The sequence below is a fragment of the Sciurus carolinensis genome, chromosome 13 (assembly GCF_902686445.1).
Source record: "Sciurus carolinensis chromosome 13, mSciCar1.2, whole genome shotgun sequence".
NCBI lineage: Eukaryota > Metazoa > Chordata > Mammalia > Rodentia > Sciuridae > Sciurus > Sciurus carolinensis.
The window spans coordinates 86,446,202-86,471,293 of record NC_062225.1 but is presented as its reverse complement, the minus strand read 5'-3'; the positions used below and the strand labels follow the sequence as shown (position 1 = coordinate 86,471,293).

At 51.3% G+C, this 25,092-nt stretch overlaps 1 protein-coding gene across 3 annotated transcripts in view; it reads left to right on the top strand.

Annotated features, from left to right (window-relative positions):
* Positions 1–976: 976 nt before the first annotated feature.
* Positions 977–25,092, top strand: part of Lpin1 (lipin 1) — a 112,283-nt gene continuing 88,167 nt past the window's right edge. For all 3 annotated transcript variants that reach the window (XM_047522358.1, XM_047522357.1, XM_047522356.1), the window contains exon 1: positions 977–1,168. In XM_047522358.1, the coding sequence (XP_047378314.1) occupies positions 1,088–1,168 (81 nt within the window). In that variant the 5' untranslated portion in view covers positions 977–1,087. The remainder of the gene's footprint in view (positions 1,169–25,092) is intronic.

Genomic DNA, 25,092 nt, shown 5'->3' with positions numbered 1-25,092 from the left:
ACCCCAGGGGAAGTCCTTTACAATCCAAAGGTAGGAACGAGGGTGCTAATCAAGTTCCCTGAAGCCAGAGCTGACCAGAAAAGGGGAGAGGACTGTCCCTTTCCCGGGCACTAATTCTCACGCAGTGTTCTTAGTTTATTTTGCTTCCAGGTTGGGTTAGTTATCCATCACACTCCCACCCGCAGGCCGCCTGCACCCAGCAGAATTCGGGAAGGACTGAGATTAGTTTAGGGGCACTGGTTAGTTTAGGGGCACCAGTCTCTGAAGTCACCTGGCCTGCTTTGCAACTTCCTGCTTTCTGCTCTTAGGGGCCCAGTGCCAGCGCAGCTCGCCCTGTGTGGGAAGCCATCAGCTGGAGCGCTATGGGGTGGTGGTGATGGCCGAGCTCCCTGAGGCTTGTGGGTTCGCTGGGGAAGAGGGCTCAGCCAGGGCCCTGCACTCGGGGCTACGCAGAACCCTGTGGCGCACGCAGCAGTTGCCAAACCCAGCTCTCCTGACTGTAGACAGGCCGAGGCAGGAAGAGAGGAACAGAGGAAGGGCTCTGTGAGGATTTGGTGGCAAGCCAGGGACAGTGTGGCTGCCTGCACTCGGCCCGTGGGGTGGTCGGCCACAGCACCGCTCCCCATCGGCTCCTTTCTGGGGAAAACATGTGGATTTGAATCCGGATTCTGTCTTAGAGCTCTGTGACCTTGGGAAGTTCTTCAGTGTCTGACTCTTACTCCTCAGATGATGGGCCTCAGAGAGCCGGGGTGGGTTGGGAATACTGCGTGCCCAGTGCTGGCTGGGACTTGCTGCCCTCCTCCGGCTTCCCCTCACAGAGTGGACAAAGGTGGGTGTCTCCTGCAGTCTGCAAGTCCGGGGTGTTGTTTGTCAGCCAGTCCCCAGGTGGGAGAGGATTTGCAATTCAACACTCTGCTCTTTTGCTGAGCCTTGTGACTTGGCCAGGGCTCCGGGTCTGGTGTAAAGGGAAGCACCGCCTGCCCTGGGCTCCAGTGTCCCAGCCTCCCTGCTCCTGAGCTGGTGTGGCTGAGGCCATTCCTTTCTTGACACTGGGAGAGAAGGTGGCCTGCTCCCCACTGGCCCAGCCATGGCAGAGCAGGACCCCATCTGCAGCTCCAAGTGGGAGGCCCCACGGGGCAAGAGCTCCCCGGATTCAGCGTGGTCGTGGGTAAGGGCTCGCCCTGCGGCCTTCCGCTAGCAAGGCCTCTACTTTTCTTCCCTCCCTGTCAGTTCCCAGGTGCTGATGGGGCCACGGAATCATGTTCCCAGGGGGTCACATTCAGGAAGTTTCCTGCGTTCCGGTTATCTAGACAAATGTCGTAAGCGCTGGCCTCCTCCTTGGGGCTCCTATTCAGGCGGCCATCTGTGGGTTGGGGGCCAGCGCATATTGAAGAATTCCAGTCTGTGCTCTTGGCCTTGGGTGGAGGATGCATAGTGGCTGCTTTGCTCCTGGGTGTCCTGAGGGCTTCCACCTCGTCAGAGAGGGGAGGCGGGGACGTGGGGGGACTTGGCCATCTTATCTTGCCAACGGTGTGTGTGCTGTGTGTGCTGGGTGGCCCTGTGTCAGCAGCCTGGTTTGGACCTTGTCCTAGATGCCAGGGAAGGGGGAAGGTCGTTATTTTCACCGAAAACCCTGAAGCGAGCTCCTGAGGCTGTTTGGACAACCCCCGGTGGCGTGAGACTGAGGGCAGGACCTGGGCTGGAATGCAGGGCCAGGGAGTTTGGCTGCAGCGAGGATGCGTCCAACTCCCTGGCCTGGGCGTGCATTCTGGACACCTCTGTGACACTCTGCTCTCAGCTGCAAGGCCGGGCCAGCAGGGAGGGAGGGTCGCGTGACGGGAACGGCAGAGCAGCTTTGCGTCCACCAGGAGCCAACCCGGCTGCCCTGGAGCACTGCCGCCTGTCCCTTGGCTCAGCCTGGTCTTCAGGCAGCGTGGTTCCCCCAGGGGTAGGTGGCCTTGCCTGGGGCCACTCGGGGGCTCAGGCTGAAATGCAGTGAGGGAGCTGGAGGAGGAGAGGGACCTGGATTCTGCTCCTGCTTCTACCCCACTAGCTACTTGGCCCCTTGGGCAGCTATTTCCTGTAGGGACCGGATGCATGCGGAGGTGTCTCCTCGGCTCATCGCTGGCCTCCCTCTGAACATTGAAGACAGGAGTGGGACCTCCTTTGGGAGCGCTGTGCTGGTGGATGACCTCCACACTCTGATTAAATAGACCTTTTGTCATTAGTCAGGAATACAGTGGCTCTGTCTCACTCCCCTCCTGAAGGTGTCCCAAACAGTGCACAGCCTTGCGTGGAGCTGACCTGTACTTCGCGAGGAAGGTGGGTGTGGCAGACTGTGGAAGATGGGGTGGGGACCCAGGCTGCTTGGTGCCCAGCACAGCCTCAGTCTCTCCTCCCGTGTGCCTCTACTGGCTCTGTAACCGGAGGAAGCTCTGGTTTAATATTGTTTTTCTTCTTTTTGATTATTAGTCATTTTTCATGACAATAAAAGCCTGATCAATATAGAACATTTGCACACGAGGAAAGGTGTAAGTAAGATGAGGAAGTTTGGTCGTTCCACTGCACAGGAACCTGGGAGCTTTGTAAGAGAGGTCTCACTACATTCCTTTTATGGTTTTGGTCCTGGGGATTGAACCCAGGGGTGCTTAACCACAGAGCCACATCCCCAGCCCTTTTTGATATTTTATTAGACATAGGATCTTGCTGAGTTGCTTAGGGCCTCACTAAGTCACTGAGTCTGACTTTGAACTCAAGATCCTCCTGTCTCAGCCTCCTGAGCTGCTGGGATTACAAGGGTGCGCCACCACGCCCAGCTCATACTTCATTTCTTGAGGGCTGTTTATAATTAAGCTGCAGAAAAGATTTGAAATCCACCTCTTGTCCCGTTTTATTCCATCCCGCCCCCCACTCCCGCTTGTGTGCTGGATACATACTCACTGTCGTAGAAAACTCTAAAACCCCAGGCAGGGCCTTTGGCTGCTCCACCGTGGTCTGGACACTTCTGCTGACCACCTCCGTGCAGAAGGGGCCTTGGGAGGCTGCAGGTCTGCATGGCCTGGTGGGTACTGGGGTCACTGAGTCTGGCCTGCTTCTACTGAGGCTGCAGCACAGGCTCCCTGTGAAGATGGCCGCCCTGGGTGTGGGGCCCGGAGGGGCCTGCGGCACCTGGGCTTGGCTTGGGCGCTGACCACGGTCTGGAAGAATCTGACACGCTGTGCTGATGGGCTGAAGCAAGGTGATACCAGGAGCCTAATGGGCAGCTCTGTGAAGCCAGTGGCCTCCCTTCACTGTGGGACAAGTCCTTGCAGGGTAAGGGAGGCCAGGCCAGGGTCAGGCCAAAGCAGAGGAACTGGACACAAGTCAGGAAACTGAGGCAGAAGCCCCAATGGGCTGACTGCAGTGCAGGGAGGCTTGGGGAGGCATTGGGGCCTCTGGCGAGCAGGGTGGGATAGACAGGAGCTGCAGCGCCTTGGCCAGGGGCCCAGGTGTGGCTGGCTGGCTTCTGGGAAGGATGGAAGTGACTCAGTCATGAGGGGCTGGGAAAGGGCAGCTGGCAGCAACGTGAGCCCTCGGAGGCACCTGCTAAGTTGGCACACCCACCTGTAGTGTTGACCAGAGCCATTCTCAGAGACTCTGGGCTTAGTCTCTGGCCCTAGGTATTTCTGGGCCTCGAATGTATGCAGAGCCCAGTGGGGTGGGGAGATGGGTAGGCCTGGTTCCCCAGGAGGAGGTCAGGCAGGGTGGGAGTAGGTGAGAGGCAGTGGATCAGCCAGAAAGTTCCCGGAGCACAGATCAGGAGCAATTCGCCTGAAGGGCCAGAGAAGGCTCTGGGAAGCTGGCCTGTGAGTCAGGCCATGGGGGAGGAGTAGGATTTTAATAACAGAGCAAAAGGGAACGGAGCCCTCTCGGCTCTGGGAGGAACTTGAGCAGAGGCAGTGCGAGAGTACAGGGTGTTCCCCTAAAGCTAAGTGTGTTCTCGGGCCACTGGGGATTCTATTCTTCCTTAGTTTGCACTTGTACAGTGACACTGATCTTGGCCAGGCACCCAGCCTATGAAAGACAGCAAGCCGTCACAGGCCAAGCAGCAGACCCGAGTGGAGGCCAAGATGTCGGAGCCAGAGGCCTGGACCGGCCCCCCAGCTGTGCTGCTTGCAGGTTTTGATATTCTGGAGGGTTAGTTTCATCTGTAAAACGAGGGTCACACACCTGACAGTATAACCCTCACAGGTGCACCATTAAGTGGTAGCTGCCATTAATACCAGCACTAACCCTAAGCAAAGGTGGCCTGTGGTTACAGGTTGGGCTGTAACCCAACAAACAGTCACACCCCTTCACGCTTGGACACTGTCACCTAGCATGAAGGAGGACTGAGTTAGTCTTTGTCCAGATGTTTAGTGTGGCACTCAGGCCTCTCTGGCCACATACTCCCCAGAGCTGCACCTTCCTCAGGGGCCCTCGGCCTCTTGCGTTAGCTGAGGCTCAGGTAGGTGACCAGTCTACCCCAAATCTCCCTCCAGTCCCTGTAGGCTCCTTGGGTCCAGGCTGGTCAGAGCACGTTTGCTGCCTAGACTTCTTTGACTCCACTGACCAGAGTCTGGACCGAGGCTGGGCGATACTTTCTTGAGCTCCTTTCTCCAGGGCTATCTGATGGCCTCCGATGGTGACTAGGCATGGAAAGACACATTCAGGTAAAGGGTCCGCCTCTGTCCAGAGCCTGAGTGGCCTGAAGTGCCCGTGTTGGTTGCCCACCAGGTCCTGGGAGGACCCTTGAGGCCACCACCTTAGGGCTGCCTAAGAGCTTCCACATGTGGGCAGGTATGGGGAGGGTGGAGCAGCAAAGAGAAGAACCATGGGAGGAAATGACCGGGGCCGGGGTTGTTGGTGGGAAATAGCCAAGCTTTTTGACCTATTTGCTCCCCGTCCCAGCATCCTGGACCCACTGAGAACAGCCTCCCTGCCGGGGCGCGGCCTTGGGCTCCCTCTCCAGGTGGTACTCTGCCACTACGCACGTGAAAACTTGCTGCTCTGTAAAAGGGCCATGCTGTCTTAACTTCATCTTAACAAGAACTTGGTCACTGTGGGTGAGCAGCCAGGCCAGGCCTGCTTGGTGACTGACAGATCACCTTCTGCATCTTGCATGGACCCAGGTCTTGGATCTACTCTCCCCATTTCCCCATAGCCCTCCCCATCCTGCCAGGCCCAGTTCAAATGCTAGAGGCTTGGGGGTCCTGTCATCCTTCCTGGATTTGCTTCAGGTTTGTCATGTTTCTGATGTAAATAGATTTTGTTTCCCTTTACAGAGTCACAGTGCAGGGGACAAGACACTGGATACTGCTTTTAGATGACCCAGCTGCTGCCTCCTTTTTGGTCTGTGATGCTCTAGAACTTCTTTATCAGTCCCCCACCCCCACCGTGAGCTCTGAGGGCAGAGAGGGAATCTCCGTTGTGAGGTTCATGTGGCACGCAATATGCAGTTGCCCAGACTGCTTGACCCACAGCAGACCCTTGCTGCTGGCACGGGTGTCTGGTTTGCCTGTCCGTGAGGTTTACACGTGTTTTCCTGGCGTGATTATTTATAGCGTCCCCTTCAGCTCTGGAAGATTCTGGAATGCCTCCTCCACCACTCTTCCCCAGCACTCCCATATAGTTCAGCAGGAGAATCTGGCTTTGGAGCCTCTCCCTCACCTGCTGCTTGTTCCTACTGGGTCCTTCCTCACCAGCTACTTGGGGGTCTTCTGGTTTCCCCTGCCCAGACTACAGTGGCCATGTTTAAGGTCCTTTCTAAGAGACTCAGTTTCCTTGCCTGTGAGTGTGAGTCTCAAATGGCTCCTTGAGTCTAAGTATTTTACAAACTGTGGCACTCCCCACTAAGGAACTTAGCCTGGTCAGCGTCTGCTCTGCATCTCTCCAGGGCCTGTCGGGGCTCTAGAAAGAACACATGGTCTGGAATTGAAGTCAGTCAGCAAACTAAGAACTACATGAAATAACGTAGATCACACAAAATGTATCACGTGGGTTTTTGTGCTCTGATATTTTAAAATGCTAAATCGGATGATGGGAAGCATGAGATGACATCCAGGCCAGGCATCCTTAGAGTGAAAAGGTTCAGACCTTGGAGAGATGAGAGCCATCCAAGGGAGGCCTGGCGAGCTGGCCCTTTGCCACAGAAGGCCCGGGCTGAACTCCAGGGTGGGAATGAGGGGCTAAGAGGGGAGGAAGAGGGCAGAGGCCTGGGATGGCTTTGATCTCAGAGTGACAGTTCCTCCCTGCTTTGTCCCTGATTCCTCCTGGACTGCTGATATGCAGGCAAGGTGACCTGATTTGCCCTGAGCTGCACCTCCCCTCCCCTTCCCTGCAGCAGGGCTGGTGTCTGACATTAGCCCGTTGTACCCAGAGACAGAGCTGGGTCTGGTAGAACCAGGCCTTGGAGCTCAGGCTCTCTGGATTGGATCCCAGCTCTGCTACCTATTGACTGAGCTTCTGCCCTTGTCCAATATGATTTTTGCCTTTCTGAGATCTGGATTCTTTTTTTATTTTTTAATTTTTTTGATTCATTGTACACAAATGGGGTACAACTTTTCATTTCTCTGGTTGTACATGAAGGAGAGTCCCACCATTTGCGTATTCATACACGTACATAGGGTAATGATGTTTGTCTCATTCTATTATCTTTCCTTCCCCACACACCCCTCATTTCCATCTATGCAATCCATCCTTCCTCCATTCTTCCCTCATCCCTTCTTTATGTATCATCATCCATTTATCAGAGAAAACATTTGGTCTTTGGTTTTTTGAGATTGGCTTATCTCACTTAGCATGATATTCTTCAACTCCATCCATTTACCTGCAAATGTCATAATTTTATTCTTCTTTATGTCTGAATAATATTCTTTATCCAATCATCTGTAGAAGGGCATCTAGATTGGTTCCATAGTTTAGCTATTGTGAATTGAGCTGCTATAAACATTGATGTGGCTGCGTCACTGTAGTATGTTGATTTTAAATCCTTTGGGTATAAAATGAGGAGTGGGATAGCTGGTTCAAATGGTGGTTCCATTCCAAGTTTTCTAAGGAATCTCCACACTGCTGAGCTCTGGATTCTTGATCTTTAAAAGTGAACTGAAGAGATCTACTAGGCCAGCTCAAGCTGAGGGTTAATGCAGGGAGCTGGATAGAGGAGTCTTCTCTTTCTCCTCCTCCTTTTTCTCCTTCTTCTTCTTTTCTCTTAGGAAAATGCTTTCTAAGATCTTAGAAAAATTTTCTCATTAAAAAGTGTGTTAGAAGAAGTCATGGGAAAAGTATATGTTCATTGAAATCCCACGTGAACTGTGGTCGGTGAGCCCTGGGCCGGCGTCTCGTCCGCTTATGCTGATCTGAGAGGAACCCAGGATCCCAGCAGTCGCTACGGCTGGAGCCCCACTACTTACTGCTGGGAATGATCCTAACGTAGGCAGATGCTGGAGACAGGGTCCGCGAGGCTGATCGCTCTTGACCTTTTTTCTTTTTCCAGGAAGAACCAGAGGGACACAAAGTCAGATGGTTGCGGGGTGGGAGAAGGGTGGGCCAAAGCTCCTGCGGATCCACAGTGAAAGAAAACAAGACAATGTTGTGTGGTAGACATGGGATGTGTTCCCGCCCACATCTGAGAGAAGGCACTTTCCATTTGGGGGAGGTTGAAGTGTCTTGCTTTTATAAAATGATTATTATAGTAGATGTCTCCTTCCTTTGTAAAATTAAAGTTGACAATTTTATGTCACTTTCCACCCACTCTTCCAAAATGAATAGATGATTGTCTTTGTATTGATTTATTCACACATGTCAGCTGGAAATACAATCACCGTCCCTGAATACAGAGTTTGAGAACCTCAGATCTGGTGCAGTCCCTCGTTTCACAGACGGGGAGTCTGAGTCCCCAGAGGTACCTTTTCTAAGCACGTCTATAGCAGCAAAGACTGAAAGTCCAGCTTCCTGACCTTCCATGAGAGCACTGCACACATTCAGATGCCACTGTGCATTTAGATTGGGACGCGCGTGGTCTTGTCTTTCCATATGTTTCCCTGTTTCCCTAATCTCGCTCCTCTGGCTTTCTTGCCAGGCCTCTCCGACCCCATTTCTTCTCTTGTGTTGCCTCGATTGTTCGAGCACCTGGGTGAGCTGGGTCAGTACCCCGTCAAGGCCTTGTCCGAAGGCAGCAGCTGCCCTGAAGCCAGCTGGGAGTGGAGGCTCCACGATCCTCCAGCGAGTCCCCTGAGGAGGCTGCACCCTCTCCAGGGCTGGTCGTGGCCCTCAGCAGAGCAGGGCATCTGTGCAGGAGCGGGTGAAGGAAGGAGGCGCAGGTGAGCGCCCAGGTGTCCCTGCGCGTGCTGAAGCCCCCCCACCCTGTTTTGGCACTTCCACGTAAACATGCACAGCTGCCATGCAAAGCCGTCACTTTGGGAAGCCCTGCCCTTGTTGTGGGATGCTCCTGGAGAGGAAGAGCCAGGGTGTGGGTGGCCAGGAGCAATCTAGAGGTCCCCCTGCAGTTAGGTCCATGGGTGAAATGGGAGAAGACTGGAGGGTGGGGACAGATAGATGCTGGGAAGATGAAGGCTGGCATGGAACCAGAGGCTTGCCCGTGTGAGGTGCTCTGCAACACCTGAGGCCAGTGTGCTTTGGCCCTGGGACGAATGTGTGGCTGTGTGGTTGTTGTCCTGGTTTAAAGGCACAGGAATGGGTGAATGGCCAAGATCCAGACACCCTGGGCAGAGCATGCCCACTAGGAAGACCACCCCTCTGTCACTCTCTTCTCTTCTCTAGGGGGCTCAGACTCTATCCTGCCACCCCTGTGAGAGGATCCATGAAGACATTCCTCATGGTGGTGGCTGGACCAAGCATCCGTGCTCATGAATCGACATGGTCCTTCACTAGACAAAGAGAACCCAGTCTCGTCTTTGCTCTTTGGCTCTGGCTGCCAGAGGCAGGGTTCCGGTCGGTGCCCCATGGCAGGATTATCATGAGTCTAGATTTCAGGAATAGTTCTCTGCATTCCCTTCCAACGTTAAAAATCCTGGTCCATTTCTTGGCTTTTCATCTATTTTTGAACAATTCTATTGCTTTTTTTTTTCTTTCTAAGCTGTTTGTAATACTTTCTGGATTTGATAAAATGTATAAGCAAATAGTAAGCAAATGTTTGGAATAAAATTACCTAATATCTTTTTAAGTTCAGTTGACAAGAAAGCAGGGCATTATTGGACACTGTGGGTGCTGGGAGTCTTGGTAGGTGGTCTGCAGGGAGGCCGAGGGAGGGGAGGACGTGATACCTCCTAGGGCGGGGACAGCGAGGGGCTTTGCCACTGAGACTTGGAAGAGTTGACTACTAGGACGAGACAGACTCTCCGGGTGAGAATCCTGTTTAGTAGGAGGGGAAGATAGAGAACAGGAGAGTCTGGAGGTCTGGGCTCGAGCGCTCGCTGGTGTGGCTCTGGGCAGGGCCCCTCTGAATCTGGGTAATGACACTCTCCCTGTCAGCAACAGTGGGTTCCATGAGTCTCTACATATGCAATTCCAGGTTGGGGGGTGCCCACTCAAGAAGACCAGCTGGCTATTATTCGTGGGGAGGCATCCCTGGAGGCTGGCCTTGAGGCAGGTGGCTTCTGATGAATGCCTTTATAGAAAGAGGTCACGGCAGGACGGCTCCTTGTGAACTGTAGAGTGCTGGCCAAGGGGACGACTGTGCTCGTCACCCCGCCTGCTAGGCCCTGAGACTGAGGTTGGCTGGGACACCCCCCAGAGGAAAGGGCACCTTGTTGAAAGGATCCAGAGAGGTCCTTTGGTTAATGTGCTCAGAGGGGCCCTGTGGGCCAGCAGTGGTCCAGGAGCAGAACCTGACCATGACCTTCGACACCTGCATTCCCCAGCAGGGAGATGTCCACAGTCCCCTCTCTGAATATGGAATAAAACTGGGGCAACTTCTGCAGGTGCAGGGATGGAGAGCTCGGGCCCCCTTACAAAGCTCCCTTTTCATTTCCCACGTCGGCCCGGCCACTCCATGCCAACACCCACCCGCCCTCTCTCCAGTCACGTGGGCTCCATCAGCAACTCTGGAAGCCCTGGAGGAGGCAGCCTCCCAAGGTTCCATCACTGCACTCTGGGGTCAGAGGTCAGACTTCTTTTGGGAGCAATATGGAGTGACAGTCTCCAGACTTCAGACTGGAGGACCGAGACTTCCCGCGCGACCCTGTTTCCATGGCCTTTCATGTTCTGCAGGACCTGCCTGTTCCTCATTTACCCCAAGAAGCACAGCCCTGCTCAGAAATGACTTAGGAGTCCCAGTGTTCCGGCCCAGAGATACCTTCCAAGGGGCACTGTCACACCGGCACCTAGGACGGGGCACACCTGGGCAAAGGTCACATCCTCTGTCCCCAGGAAAGGGGTGTGAGTGTTGACAAGTGAAAAAACGAGTTAATACATAAAACACTTCTGGCCAACAATAATTCCTTAGTGATTTTTTTTTTTTTTTGGTCTAAGAATTCTTTTTATCAAAGAGTAAGGTGGTTTGAATATCAGTGCAATTCAAAATAAAGGAGAGAGCAACTTGGTTAGTTGGTGTCTTCACCTGATTTGACCTAGGCAGAAACTGAGTTTATTAATAGCTATCCGATAGACACTTTTCAGTTAATGGCAAAGCAAGATGGGATCAACTTTCTTGTTTCTATCCAATTGGAAATGTGCCGTGGGTGAGAGAGGTCACTAGATAAAAAGAGAAGGAACAGTAAGTCTCCTATGCTGAATGTCTGGTCTGAGTAGCCAACTCGTGAAATAGTATTTTTCAATATGCTTATTCCCAATTTTTTTGATAATTCTAAATGCTTTCAAAATGATAAATGGTCATATTTATTATTTTTGTCTACTGAATACTCTCTAAATGCCAGACATCTAAATGGCCCTACATGCCATTTTCTATATTTTGCCCTATGAGTCCTCAAAAGAACCATGCAGGTAGATTATTCGCCTCAGTTTGCACACGGAGGAGCTTAGGGAGGGTTATGAACTGAGCTGAAGTCTCACATCCTGCAGGGAAGCCCTAAATCCAGTAAGGGCCTCCTCTTTCCAGTGATCCTGCTCTCTCCACTGGAAATGTGTCCTTATTTCTCTTTGGACGGCACTTGTAGGATTGAACTTTCACAGAAGGTGGTTCTCCTAGCATTGATTAAGATCTGATTCTCCAGCAGGTACCATCTCCCTGAAATAATTTCATTTTCTGGCTGATCCCAGCATTCAGAGCCTCTTCTTAGGGGTGATGGGTGACGGGAGGGTGAGAGGAGTAGCAGAAGTGTCGTCCTCCAGGAACCCCATCTTCGGAAACTTTCTGGGTGGAAGAAGACTTGATGGCTATGGGATCCTCAAGCGTGTTGACACTAAGAAGCCTTGCCGGCTGGCCATCGAACCAAGCCTTACTCTCAAAGGTCTCAAAGGTCTCAAAGGTCTGGTCTTCTCCATTCACGAGGGAATCGTCCATTGGCTCTTGGTCCTGAACATGAGGATCACTTACAGAGATTCCTTAGGTGGGGCCCAAGGCAGCTCTTTTTCTCACAAATTCCATTTGGTCAGGACTGAAAAGATGATTCGGAGCACACCCAAGTTTTCATCCAAAGATGCCTCATGCCTGGGCCTCTTACACAATGGTCCCTGCCACCTCTTAGTCCAGTGAGTTCTTGCTCATCTTCAAGACCATGTCCCTTTTCTTTGGGAACCTTCTCTTCTACCCTGAGACCACATGAATTCCACATTGCTCTCTGGGTATCATAATTTGCCTCCATCTGTCGTAGCACTTCACTATTGTATGGTAACTGCACAGTGTTTGGTTTCCCTACTGGACTGAGGGCAGACGCTGAGCCTGTGTGTCTCTGGTGTCCCAGCACCAAACAGCATCTGCTAAGAGACGGGGGGGGGGGGGGGGGGGGGGGGGGGGGGGGGGGGGGGGGGGGGGGGGGGCAGTAAAATCAAGCAGTAGGTTGAGCAGCTTGACCGGAACTAGCGTAACCTCATTAGGAAACAGAATGTACCTTTTTGCAACCCAGCCTTTGATCCTATTTAGACTCTCTGGTGCTTCCCAGAATCCGTCTGGTGTGTGTGTGACCACTCTCCTAAGATATGCAGAAAGTGCTCACGACCCTTTCTTCTCCAGGTTTACCATGCCCAGCCCCTCTTTGTCACAGAGGCATGGTTTCTGGTACTAGTGACATCCTACTTGCAAAGTTTTGTCTGACCTGTGCAGAGGAGAATGGCCACTGGTGTTGCCCGCTGTGGAAATCAGGCATCTCCAGCGGCTTCCTAAGATGAAAGCTTTCTGGTTTTTTCTCATAATTGTGCAAGCTAAGGCCGCCCCATCGAGGAGTTCTACAACTGACATTTTGAGCCTTGCTGCATGTCTGAAGTGTCATCTTGTTGGCTTTAGACCTGCCAAAATCCTTTCAGATCTTGACCCTGTCTTCCTGCATCTTGATTTCTAAAGACATGACCAACTTGCTTCCTCTTCTGCCTTCTGTTGAATTGATAATCAAGTGTATTTTCCCGTCTCTCTTCTCTTTTCCTCAGTGGCTTCCCTGACTATAGATTGAATTTCTTTTCTTTCAGTGGTTCTCTTCAACTTCAAAAACATACCCACAAAAATATCGTTTAATGTAGTTAAAATTATTTATCATCTCTATTCTGCTGATTAGGACCTAGGCCTCAGCCACTTCAGCAACCACTGGATATGCTCCTATCTTGGTGCGACTTTTCAGAGTTTTAGTTTTTGTCTGAAAGGAAACCTAAAGACCTTTGTTGTTATTTTTCAATAGAAGCCTATTTCATTAAAACGTCCAAAGCCTTGTACCCACTGTCTGTGCTCATTGCTGTTCCCCACTGTCTGTGCTCATTGCTGTACCTCACACCTTCCATCTGGCCGATGGTTCTTTTGCATAATTTGAAGTTTCTTCTAGAGAGGGGACGTGGGCATTCTCTTTGTATGTTAGAAAATGTCTTCCTTTTGCACTTTCTTTTTCTTGAATGGTAGTTTAGCTGAGTATAAAATTTTAGGTTGCCAGTTGTTTTCCCCTGATATATATATATATATATATATATATATTCATACTTATTTAATTATACTTATATTTATATATATATATATATTTAGTTAGTCTTCTGGGAGACATTTAAATTTTATCCTTTGCATTGTATGCTCTGATGTTTTACTATAAAGTGAGTAGTTGTTGACTTATTTTTATTTATCCTTCTCAGTGCTTGAAATTTCCTTGTACTCATCGCTCATGTCTTTTATCCATTCTGGAAGATTCCTGAGCATCTCTTTAAAGCTCTTTGGCTTACCTGATTCTTTTTCTGGAAGGCTTCGATACAAGTTTTGGACTTTCTTTATCTTTCAAGTCTTCTAGCTGCTTTTTAATTTCTTCCCTTATGTCTTCAACTTGCTATTCTGGTTGAATTTGTTTGCTGTATTCCATTTCATTTCATTCCCTATTTCACTGCCTCTGGATAGGTTTTATGTACTATGTTGATTTATATTTTAATTTCAAGGGGTTTATTTTTCACTTCTAAGATTTCCAGTTGGTTCTTTTCCCTAGTGACTGGCTATTGTTTAATTTTGGTTATCTTTCTGCTTTATAATTTTTCTTCATGATGGAAGTTATTTTAAACTATGTCTCTGTGCATCCTAATCATCCTTATTTAAGAGTCATTGTCAAGTTCACTGAGAAGACTATTGTGAATCCATATCCCACATACTCCTCTTGTTTGCTGTCCTTTTTGGAATTAGAGACTTCCCAAGTATAAGGAGTTTTGCTTTAGGGATCCTTTTGAGTGGATTTTTAAATTTGATATAGATTTTCCCCCCTCTTTACAAAATTTATAATTGACACATAAAAATTTATAGGATTGCTGGAGACTAGGTAGGTAGAGAGGAAGAGACAATGGGGAGAGGTTAGTCAATGGGTACAGTTTGGAGAAATAAATTCTGGTATTCCATTACATAGTAATACGACTGTGATCAACAGTACTGTACTGGTTATTTTGAAATAGCTAGAACGAGGTGTTAAAGGGCTTTAACGTCTCCCCAGTGCTCTGTTTCACAGTAGCAAGGCTGGGTGATTGGAGACACACCTCCGGTCTAGCATTTTTGCTGTTGCCTTTTTAGTCTGGATCCTGTAAGTGATACTGAGGACATTTTCCATGCTGGCTCTGAGCGAGGCAGCCCTTGGCATGGTTCTGACCTGAAAGACTGCAGTGGCCTCCCTCAACAGAAACGTTTATGTCTCTTTTCACCAGCAGAGGAGACCCCTTGCCAGAACTGCTTCACCTCAATTGCCCCGTCTTGGGTGTTCTGCAGGGACCAACCTCTGGATACCTCCTGCCTGGAACCAGAACCCACTGGCCTGTGAAACCTGTCTCCTTCACCTCTTTACATGTTTAATCTGTCTTGTGTTTGAATCTCACTAGGTCACTTTTGTGTCGTCCATTTATATACTATGAGTTCTGGGTGATAGAAGTACGAATTCACAGTACCTCTTGACTGCAAGCCACACACGCTTTCCATTCTGACTCAGCATTGATAACGTGCTTAAGAAGAAGCAGGAATAGAGCCAGCAGTATGACATTCGAGGACTCTGTCTAAGCCGATTTCCACATTCTTCTGGAAAGGCAGTTTAACTAGCTGTACTCGTTATCGTATTACCCAGTTCAGGTTATCTAAACTATTCATTAGGGCCTCACAAAAGATGTCATCAAATGCCTCGCTGAAACCACAAAGTATTGTGTGTATGCCTGGGATACTTCTCTGATCTGCCAGCCCAGCTATCCTTAAAAACCGAGAGCGCTCTCTTTAGCCAGCTAGTTCCCTGTGACCGCTGGTGGCTGCCCCTCTCCTATAGGCAGTGAATGCACCTCGCTTTTCAACATTAAGAATGACTCAGTTGAGGACTCCCAGAATCAAGTCCACACACTGATACCTGGGTATCCTAAGGAAGCGCTGGCATGTTCAAAGCAAAATGGCCTCTCTGGTCACTCCCCGCCACCCGGGATTCTGACTTGTTTGCTCACTCTGAAAATACCACTATCATGTTTGGTCCCATTGCCTTGTTTTGGCTCTGGTGCCTCCTGGCCTTGTGGCTTTGGAGAGTCACTCCACCCTTCAGGGACCTTGTCTCTGAAATGGGCTGCTGTGAGGGAAAAAAATGCAGTGCAGTGGTTCCCAAATACCTGTCACCCGGGAGTTTTGCCAAGTTTCTGGGTTCCGTCTGTACAGATTTGCATTCATCAGATTTGAGCAAGGCCTGGGAATGAATACCTAATGCTAGCGAATCCAGCAGATTTTGATAAGCAGCGGGGTTTAGACTTGGTGGCGTAATGTTTGTAAAGTGCTCAGCAAACAGTTGGTGGAGCTTAGGAAATGCCCTGCTCCCGTGCGACCTCTGCTGCCCTCCCAGGCACATTGGGCTGCAGGGAAGAGGGAAGCTGCTCAGCTTGGGTTGCAGAGGAAACGATAGGACAAAACCCATTTCAATTGCTCTTTGTGGATGTTTTCCTTTGATTAAAGTAGTCAGAAAAAAAGGGCAAGTTACCTCAGAGTCTTTACTCAAATTCCACCCTTATTTATTGGGTCCATAATATGGACCCTTTGCTGAATCCCATGATACAGATATAAATAGGATTCTGGCCGTGCACCTGATCTTGGAAATATATTGCAGCCCTCCAGCTGAAGTTAGGGAGAAACCATTTCTGGATGGGGACCAGCTTTGTCTATACATGTCAAATCATATCCCAGAGGCTCTCTCTGATTTTTGTCAGTGTTGATTGGAAGGAAGATTCTAGGTTCTGGTGACAGGCAATGTGGATACAGTAGGTGGCACTACAGAGTCAGAGAAATACAGAAAAGGCAGAATCTAGGTCCTCAGAACCTCAGAAAGGCCAGGAGGGGTGGCCACAACAGAGAAATAGAAGTTGCTTTTGCTAAAAGCAGGGCCTCTTCATGTAGCCTTGCTGTTGCTCAGTGGGTAATAGAAAGAAGAATAAAGGCTTGGCATCTCTCCTTCACTTTGACTCTGTCCCCTTTGCATTAAACTTGAGTCAGATTCTTGCTAACTCTGCACAAAGGCATATTAATCATTTAAGAAGTGTCATCTAAAAACTGGCAATACAAGGTTTATCAGCCCTGAATTTGCCTGTCCTGTCTTATTCCACTTCAAGACTAAGATAAGAGTAACTGAGGTATTTTCAAGATCTGCAGAAAAATTCAGCTGGCAACTTTTATAACAACCTATTCCAACCCCCTGGAGTGGAGCCCAGATGTCTCCAGTCGTTGCCCCCCACCTTCCAGAAGTAATGTCGTCTTTCAGGTAGATCACCCCAGGGTGAGACTGTCCCCCGCCCAAGTAGGATTGTGCTTACGGGAACCTAACTGCCCCTTTCCAGGAACACAGATGTGATAGATAAACATCTGAACCCCAAGTGGAGATGTCCCCCCTCAAGTGATAAGGACTTCCCTGAGTCACCTTACACAGCCAGAACTGAGATGACGGTCAACTAGGCCACACTTTGACCAAGACTGGTAATTTATTTATGCATAACTCTTGCCCTCACCCCCATTCTTCCTCTATTTAAACCGGAAGCTCATGTCAGTGCCTCAAAGACAGGGTTGAGACTTTTGATCTCACTTTGCCTTCCCAATATGACCAAGCTTGATCACAGTTCCTTTCCTGCTTCTCACGTTTACTTAGTCAATCTGGTTTTGGGGCGAGTGACTGGACTTGTTGGGACCCCCAGAGAGGGCCTCTGACCCAGGACTCCACTTACAGTTCTTTTCCAAAAGATCTGGGCAGTGGAACCAACTGAAAAACTGGACTTTCTGTTCTGTGCTCAAGCCTCTGAATCCCAAATCCAATTCCTATGGAATGAAAATGTAGTCAGGCTTGGGAAACACTGATGTAGAGATTCTAGAATGACCCATGTGATCACAGCACTCTTCTGAATGATCCAGTCACCACTCTCTCTGGCCAGAATCTAGAACCCTGTGCTGTTCAATGTGTGGTCTTCAGGCAGTGTCCACACAGACCCCCTTAGGAGCCAGATCTGCTGAATCAGAATCTGTACCATAACAAGACCCCGGTGGTTCCCAGATAAATTAAGGTAGGAGAGGGTACCTGGCCCAGTGCTTGTCTGTGTCTGAACCATCCTAGGATGGGAGCTCCCTGAGGCAGGGATTGTGTTTTATCCTTGGCACTTCTCTGGGACTCAATTTTCTCATCTTTCAAGGGGATTACAACAATCCTAGCCATCCCCCCTTTGGAAGTCTGTTAGGGGAACTAATGTCTGACTTCCATATTAGATTGTGAATTCTTGGAGACAAAGGCCTTATATTTTTTACAATTTCTTCCCACTGCCTAGCATTGTGAGGTAGCCATTGGGGCACAGAATTATAGAACCCTGAAACAGAAAAGACTTTGTAGGTTGTGTAGATCAAGGTGAGGTTAAGCAATGTGGTCGGGACATTCGGTTACTGTCACATGACCCTCCCTGAGAGTTCCTGCAAGGGATCAGAGAATGACCCCACGAGCTGGGCTCAGCTCCACGACCTTTGTGAAGCTCTCTGATCCCTCTATCCGCAGCCACCTCCGCCCGCTGAGCTGCTGCGGCACTAAAGCACTGTCGTTCCCCTTTGCCTGGGTCGCTGCCACCCCCAGTCTCGCAGCTTGCGGTTGGTCCTACACAGCACGATCAGGCTCTTGGAAGGCAGGGCCGTGGTCTCTTGTGCGTCCTGACTGCTTTCCAACGCCCAGCGCAGGACTGAACACATAACAGGCATGGATGACTTTTTGAATATCTACAATTTTAAAAATACATATGCAATTTTTTCACACACATAAAGGTATGGAGAATAATCGGGTGAACTCGTGAGTTCCCACTGCTTCCCAAGGAACAAAGAATATTATCGGAAGTGCTTCGGGTGCCAGTCCTCCTGACCTGTAGGTCTCAGTGACCATCTGTCATCTGGGACAATGTGGGGCTTATTCATTTGGTGTCCTGCCCATAAAATAAGCACCTAAGAGCCAAGGTCCATGGTAATCCTGAGACTCCGATTCATCCAGTTCAGTTATTCAGGAATGTTCAAGGGCTAATGGGTGCCATTTCCTCTGCTGGGAACTTGGGCTGCACTGTGAACAGATCTCTGACCAAGGCAAAACAAATAAAAAATAAAGTCCCACTGAGTTCACCTTCTGGACAGCCCATAGCAACACATGCAATGAATATGTAAGTTGTATAACATGCTAGAATTTAAAAGCAATGGAAAAAAAATGAAACAGTGTACAAAGACCACCCTGTGGTTAGCAGTGGCTTCACTGAGACCATGACATCTGAGCAAAGCCTTGAAGTGGTGGAGACACTGCAGGGAAAGGCATTCCAGGTGGAGGAATAACCCGTGCAAAGGCCCTAAGGTGGAGCATGTGAGGAAGGGCGAGGGGACCAGCGTGGGCAGAGAGCTCCGGAGGCATCAAAGATGGAGGCAGAGGATGAGGTTCTGCCGAGAGGGCACTGAGGGCTTTTCAGGCCTTTGTGAGGACTTTGTCTTGAGCCGTTGCAGAGTTCCAGCTGAGTAGTCGTATTTTCTGGCCTCTTTGACTTTGGCGTGGAAAGCAGTTTTAGGGGCAGACATGCAGCCAGGAGGGTGGTGCAGTAAGAAGAGGAGGGAGAGAGGTTCAGACTGGGCTGAGCACAGTGGAGGGGTGAGCAGTGAGATCTGGGTGTGTCCCCAAGATAGCGCCATAGGTCGGGATTTCCTCATGAATTGCAAGAGAAGGAGATAATTTAAGGACGCTCCAAGATTTTTGTCCGAGCTCCTAGAAGGAAGAGGTAGCCTCCATCGAGATGGGGAGAGGGGTTTGTGTGCAGAATCCTGGACCACAGGGTCACTTGAGGTTTGGACTTGCTAAGTTTGAGAAATCCACTAGATCTCAGAAACGAAGACATTGGGTAAGCAGTTGTGCATGTGAACCTGGAGTGTGGAGAAAACCTGGGCTGAAAGTACACTTGGGAGCCGGGATCACAGGGTTGGCATTAAAAGTTGTGAGACTGGATGAGGTCACCAAGGGAGTTCATCTATGTCAAGAAGAGGAAACAGGATTGATCCCCGAAGCTCAGAGATCTGCTAAGGACGAGAGCCATCATTTGAAGAAAAAGAAAGATCAAGAGATTTTGGTGACCTGGAAACCAGGTGAAGAAAGTATTTCAAAGAAGAGAAAGTGATAAATAGTGTTGAATGTTGTTGATGGACTGAAAGCAAGATGAGGAGTGGACGGAACCACCTGGATGCCACTGGTGGCCTTGATAGGGACAGTTCTGGAGCAGGGGAGTGGGGACAGCGCTAGCCTGGCTGAATTGAAAACAAGAGGAATGAGTTGGAGAAAATGAGCTTGGACAGCTCTCTGGAGGAACTTGCTGGAAAAGGAAATAGAATTGGTTTGGAGGTGACCTGGGAATTGGGGTCAAGAGGTTCTATAATATGCAGAGTCAGGCTGTGTTTTGCTGTAGATTGGCTCGATGCAGTAAGGATGAGAAACGGGCAATACACTGAGAGAGGAGAGTTGCCAGGATGAAGTCATGGAGCCTACAAAGGGCGGGGCTGGCTTTAGAGAGAAGCTCGGATGTTTCATTGACAGTGACAGACAGCAAGGCAGGTGAGAGAGGCCCGTAGATAGGTTATGGAAATCCTTGGAACTTTTCTTCTGGTTGTTTCACTTTTCTCACTGAAGTAGAGAGTAGAGATGGGAGGAAGGTGGTGGTATTTTCCAAAGAGAGTACAAGCTGAGAGATGATTGTTCGGAGAAGAAGTGTAAATTGATGGTTTATTGGGTCTCAGGTAGGAGCTCAGTCCAAGTCAATGACCTCCTATAGATTTTAACTAACACTGTAAATGTGGTCCGAGTTTTTAAATTTCAATTAATACAACATGGTCCCTGTCTTGTCTCCCCAGTGGCCAGGTGCCTTCCCCCTGCCCTGAAGTCTGCAAGAGCCTCAGGCATCCTGTGGCTCTGATGGTGGCTGGTTCTTGTATGAGCTCTGCATGGGAAGAATGGGGTACAATTCATTTCTGAACCCCCAGCTTCCCTTGCAAGGCAGGGGACGTGGGTGCTCGTGAAATCTGGGTAGAGTGAATTCCGTAGTCGATGTATATGTATAGCACAGGTTGCTTATGGTGAGGGTATGTTCTGGGGAATGTGTTGTCAAGCGCTTTTGTTGTTTGTGAACATCACAGAGCATACTTGCACAAACTAAGACAGCTGTGATGTCACTAGCCAGGAGAATTTTCTTGGACCACCATCGTAGATGCTGTCTGTCATCCCCAGGAACGTTGCTAAGTGGGGAATGGTTGTGTATGTATCTTCACCTCTAAGCTTAGATGTATATGACCTATGGTGTATTTAAAAAAAAAACACGCTGCATTTGGACCTAAATTAGACCAAGATTGTGCCGGGGCCTCTGATGAGCCAGGGCTGGGTCTGCAACAGGACTGGTCAGGTCCACTGGCTGGCTAGGAGCCTCCGGGTCTGTTGTGTTCAGCAAACACTGAGCTTCTGCCTCGCCCAGTGCTGGGGAGGTAGACGACTTCCTGCGTTCACAGGCAGGCCGACAGCCATGGGTCAGCGCAGCGAGAGCAGGCGCCAGAGCCCAGCCCCGGCTTCCTCCACGGCACCCTCCGGCCCAGCAGCAGCCTATGGGGCTCCCTCCTGCTCCCCTGCATGGGCCCCAGCTGCAAGGGACCACTGCTCTGAGCCTTGACACCTTTGGGGGCCCGTTCCCCACCATGTGGAGATCTTCCCCCTTTAGCCTTGAAGATTCCTTTGCTGCGCTCTGGTGTCCTCCCTTTGGGCTGCTCTGTGCCTCTCCTGTCCTCTGCCAGTCTGCTCTTCTCTCGGGGACTCTGCCCTGTCTCTGGGTCCCCAGCCTCTGGCCCAGAGAAGACTGCTAGTTTCTATGCCTGGAGCAGCATCTAGTGAGAAGAGGCACGTGGCCACAAAGCTCAGCCTGGGAAGGGGTGCCCCTCCCCGTGGGCTCTGGGCTCGCTCGGCATTGCTTTCCAGAGGCGCTGTCGTTCGCGTGGGCAACCTGGAGGCCACGTGTGCTCCCCACAGCTAGCCTTCCGGCTGCTTTGGAAAAAACTGCACATTCCAGACCCCTCGGTGCCTTTCCCAGCTCCTGTGTAGGGGGCAGTCTGCTTCTCTGCCCTCTGAGGTGGAGCCGCAGCTCCTGGTGGCCTGTGGCCCAACACAGGGGGACCGGGAAGAAGCCGTCAGGCCCCCATCGTGGGCTTAACCAGGAGTGGGAGGCGCCAGCCTCCCTGGGGGCGTGCTGATCGTGGGGAGCTGTGCCGGCCTGCTAGTCAGACTTAGGAAGTCGCCCCTGGCTGCCACACAGGGTGCTCCGAGTCTGCTGAACTGTGCTGACCTGCCATCCTGTTTGCTGCCTTCGGTAGTGTAGGACCTGGCCTGGGGCAGGGGAAGGACACCACTCGTGGCAGGATCGAGGGGAGAAGCGCTTGGGAGGCTGGCTTTGCGGCCACTGAGAGCCTGAAGCATCCCGACCCGCTCTGCTGACCTTGCTAGCATCTGGGCACCGGCCTCGGGCTGCTCTCAAGCTCCCCTCCTCCCATCTCAGCAGGCCAGGGACTGAGCCATAACTCACATTGAAGAGACACGAATGTGCTCAGAAACAGTTCTGCGGAGAGGCACCTCCAGGAGCAGAGGACAGGCCCTGGTGTCACCCAGCCCAAGCAGGAGTGCCCAGCTTTGCCCACAGGGCAGTGGAGACCATGGTGGTCACAGAGCCTCACTCTCCCTTGGGCCCTGCCTGCTGGAATGTGGGCATCTGAAGCCTCAGTCAGCCCGGCTCTGTGGCCTGTCCTCAGGTCCTGGCAGGTCCTGGCTAGGCTGTGGCCTTTTCCTGCTGTCAGCCTTCCCCTGACAGGGGACCAGCCGACTGCAGGTGGCCTCGTGCTTGACAGCGTCGGGGCCGCAGCCTCGGGAGACCAGTGGCTTTCGTAGAAGGGACTGGGCGTGTGGAGGTCAAGGGGCTTTCTCCGCGTTCTTTATGCGCTCCCTGCCCCACACACCCCACTGCCCGCCAGGATCAGGCGCTGTGGCTGGCTCCCTGGCACCGCCTCTTCCGAGAAACGCAGAACGTTTCAGCGGCGCAGAACAGCATCACGCGGTCTAGTGTTGCCAGAGCCATTTCTTCATGTTCTGGGCTGCTGTTTCCACAGAAAAACTCCTGGCTTTTGAGTGGATGGAGCAGGGCCAGGTCATTAACAGCTGGGCTTTTCTGTGGCTGGTGTTGTGCAGTCACGCTGTGACCAACCAGTCCAGACCTCTCCTGTGCCAGGAAGTGCCCGAGAGTCTTGGGGTGGCGCGACTTCCGGGCTTGTCCACTGAAACAGAGGGAACCTGGGTCCCCAACTCTGCAGCTGGAATCTATGGAATTTAGGGAGGTCAAGCTGTGCACATTTTGTGTACAGAAGGCTTGTCATGGAGCGTAAGTGACATGTGTCAGCTGCCACTCTGGGTGGCCAGCCCTGTGCCAGTAGCTGTTAGTCTCACCGGAGTTCTTATTCCTTCTGTTCCTCCCACCTTCAGGCCTTGGGGAAAATATGTAGCAGCTGTAAATTCAGAACAGATCCTCAGATACTTTTGAACCCTCACTTACAGGCAAAATGGTATCTTTGTTACAGTAAATCCACATGAAGACCTTCCCAGGGGACCCTTTCTTGCTTAGGACTTAAGAGCATTATGAGTTGACTTTAGCTCTCTCCGGCACAAATTAATGTTCGACTTGATGGGACCTGTGGTGTCCGGCCATCTGGGAAGCCCTGCAGGCCCAGCCTTACCTCATAAAGGACCAGCCAACTTGCCGGGGTAGGGAGTCCCTGGGGCGGGGAAGTGCAGGGGGAAGACAGCAGAAGAGGGAGGAGACAGAGGCCAGAGCTTCCCAGTCCTGGCTGACCTGAGTCGTCAGGAGAGCTGCCCTCCCGCTGCAGGGCTTTGACAACTGTGGAAACGCAGCTCCTCAGGTGGAGTCAACTCACATACACTGAGGAGCTAGAAATAAGGTCTTAACTACCTGCCGACCACATGCAGTGGGTCACCTGCTCATTTTGTCCCTTCAACGTTCGGCACTCCACCCAGTGTCATTGAGTGGCCAGGGAGCGTGCCCAGCTCTAAGGCCAGAGTCTGGTACTGCTTGCTGGCCTGTCAGGGGCTGACGAGCCCTTTTCCCCGGGTGCATGTGGGTTTGGTTTGGCCAGTGCCTGTGCCAAGACTCCCTGAGCTGTTTTGTACAATCCCCTGGTTATTAACGTGCTATGCTATCCTGGTTGTCTCTGCTGAGCTCTGACTTCTGGTCTTATGGCCTCAAGATGCCAAGTGTTCTAAGGGTCCTCGGGATTTTCTTTCATGGGGTGTGGTTAGAATTGCAGATGTGGAAGTGACTGTCACGAAGCAGAAGGTTTGTGACGCCCTAGACACAGGAGGCTTGGGAGGCCATGCAGGACCCACGGGAAAGCACTGGGCCTGGTCAGGAGGCAGAGAGAGTGAGGTGAGGGAACTCCATGGACAGCAGCTGTTACGGTGGCTTGTGTGGGAAATCAAGGCCAAGACAGGGTCAGCAGGCTTGGCTTGAGTAATGCCTGGGGCACAGGGGCTATCCCTGGCTGTGTGGTACCTGGCCTGGGCTGAGTAGGGCCAGTGAATGCCTCCAGAGTGTGAGATCCCCAGAGAGGAGGCGTTTGGGGCTGGGCTCTGGGTGGGTTGGTTTGGCCGTGAAAGTTTTGCTTGAGGATAAGGACTAGCCCAGGGGCACAGTCTTCCCAGGGTCAGCAAGACCCTGGGTGTCAAAGCATCAAAATGCAGTAGGTAAGAAGCCGTGGGCAAGCCAGCAAGCAAGTGGGATGCTTGAGAAAGACAAGCGCTGCCTTAGTTGGCAGGGCCTAGCTGGGAAGGAGGCCATGCGTGCCAGGCACAAGAAGTACAAGCAGTGTTAGCAGGCGGGCTGGGGCCACTGTCCTCCTGCCCTGGCCTCGGTCCCTCTCATCTCTGTCTTTGTTTCTCCTTCTCTTTGTCTCTTCGTCTCTCTAGCTCTCTGTTTCCATCCATCTCTGCATCTCCTGGTCTCTATCTCTCCGACTCTGTCTCTCTTGGTCTCTTTTCACTATGGCTCAAATACCTACTTTTATTTGCATCCATTTTTGCTGCCCTTTCCCCTGCTCACTATCACGGGAGTCCTTCCATGAGTCTCCCTCTTCCTTGAAACTTCTGCTGTCCTGGGAGCAGTGTGGCAGCTGACCCCCAGGTTTGGCTGTGACTCCTGTTAATTCTGCCCCACTGTGAGTTAACTGGGTGGCCGGATGCCACCATTTGCTTAGTGAGAAAGGGGTTTCAGGATGGTGGTTTGGAAGATGCTACAACCTATCCTCCCTGTTGAGATTGACAGTGAAGGACAGAGAAGCTCCGCAAGAAAGACCTTCGTCTGTTTAACCTGATGTCCCTACATTCATCCGACCCTCCATGGAACTGGGTCTTGTGTAACCCTGACTGCCGCCCCTTGAGGAGCCCTCTGGGGATGTCCCCTGCTGGGCCAACTGGAGCAAAGGTGGCTCTGAGCTGCCACTCACGGCCTTGTAGTGACCAATCCTCACGCCTGGAGGCCAGTGCTTCAGGGAGCCCCGGGGAGCCCGGCAGCTGGCCTGAGAGCACTGGGTCTAATACTGGCTGCTTTCCAATCAAACCTGTCCTTGTGGAGACTCGCACCCGTGTGGGCACACGTGGCCTGCGAGGGCACGCTGCCTTCATGGCGAGGAGGCACGTGAACTCGGGGATTTGATTTCACGCAGGAGAGAGTGTCACTTTGCCATAAATACACACATACAGACACATGTCAACACACAGGCACAAACTGTCCTCTGGGCAAACACATTCAGCCTTGCAGATGGGCACGGTCACTCTGCCCCCAACCCAGCCAAGCACACAGAAATGCCAATCCAGGCCCACCTCTCCACCCCAACAAAACACCCTG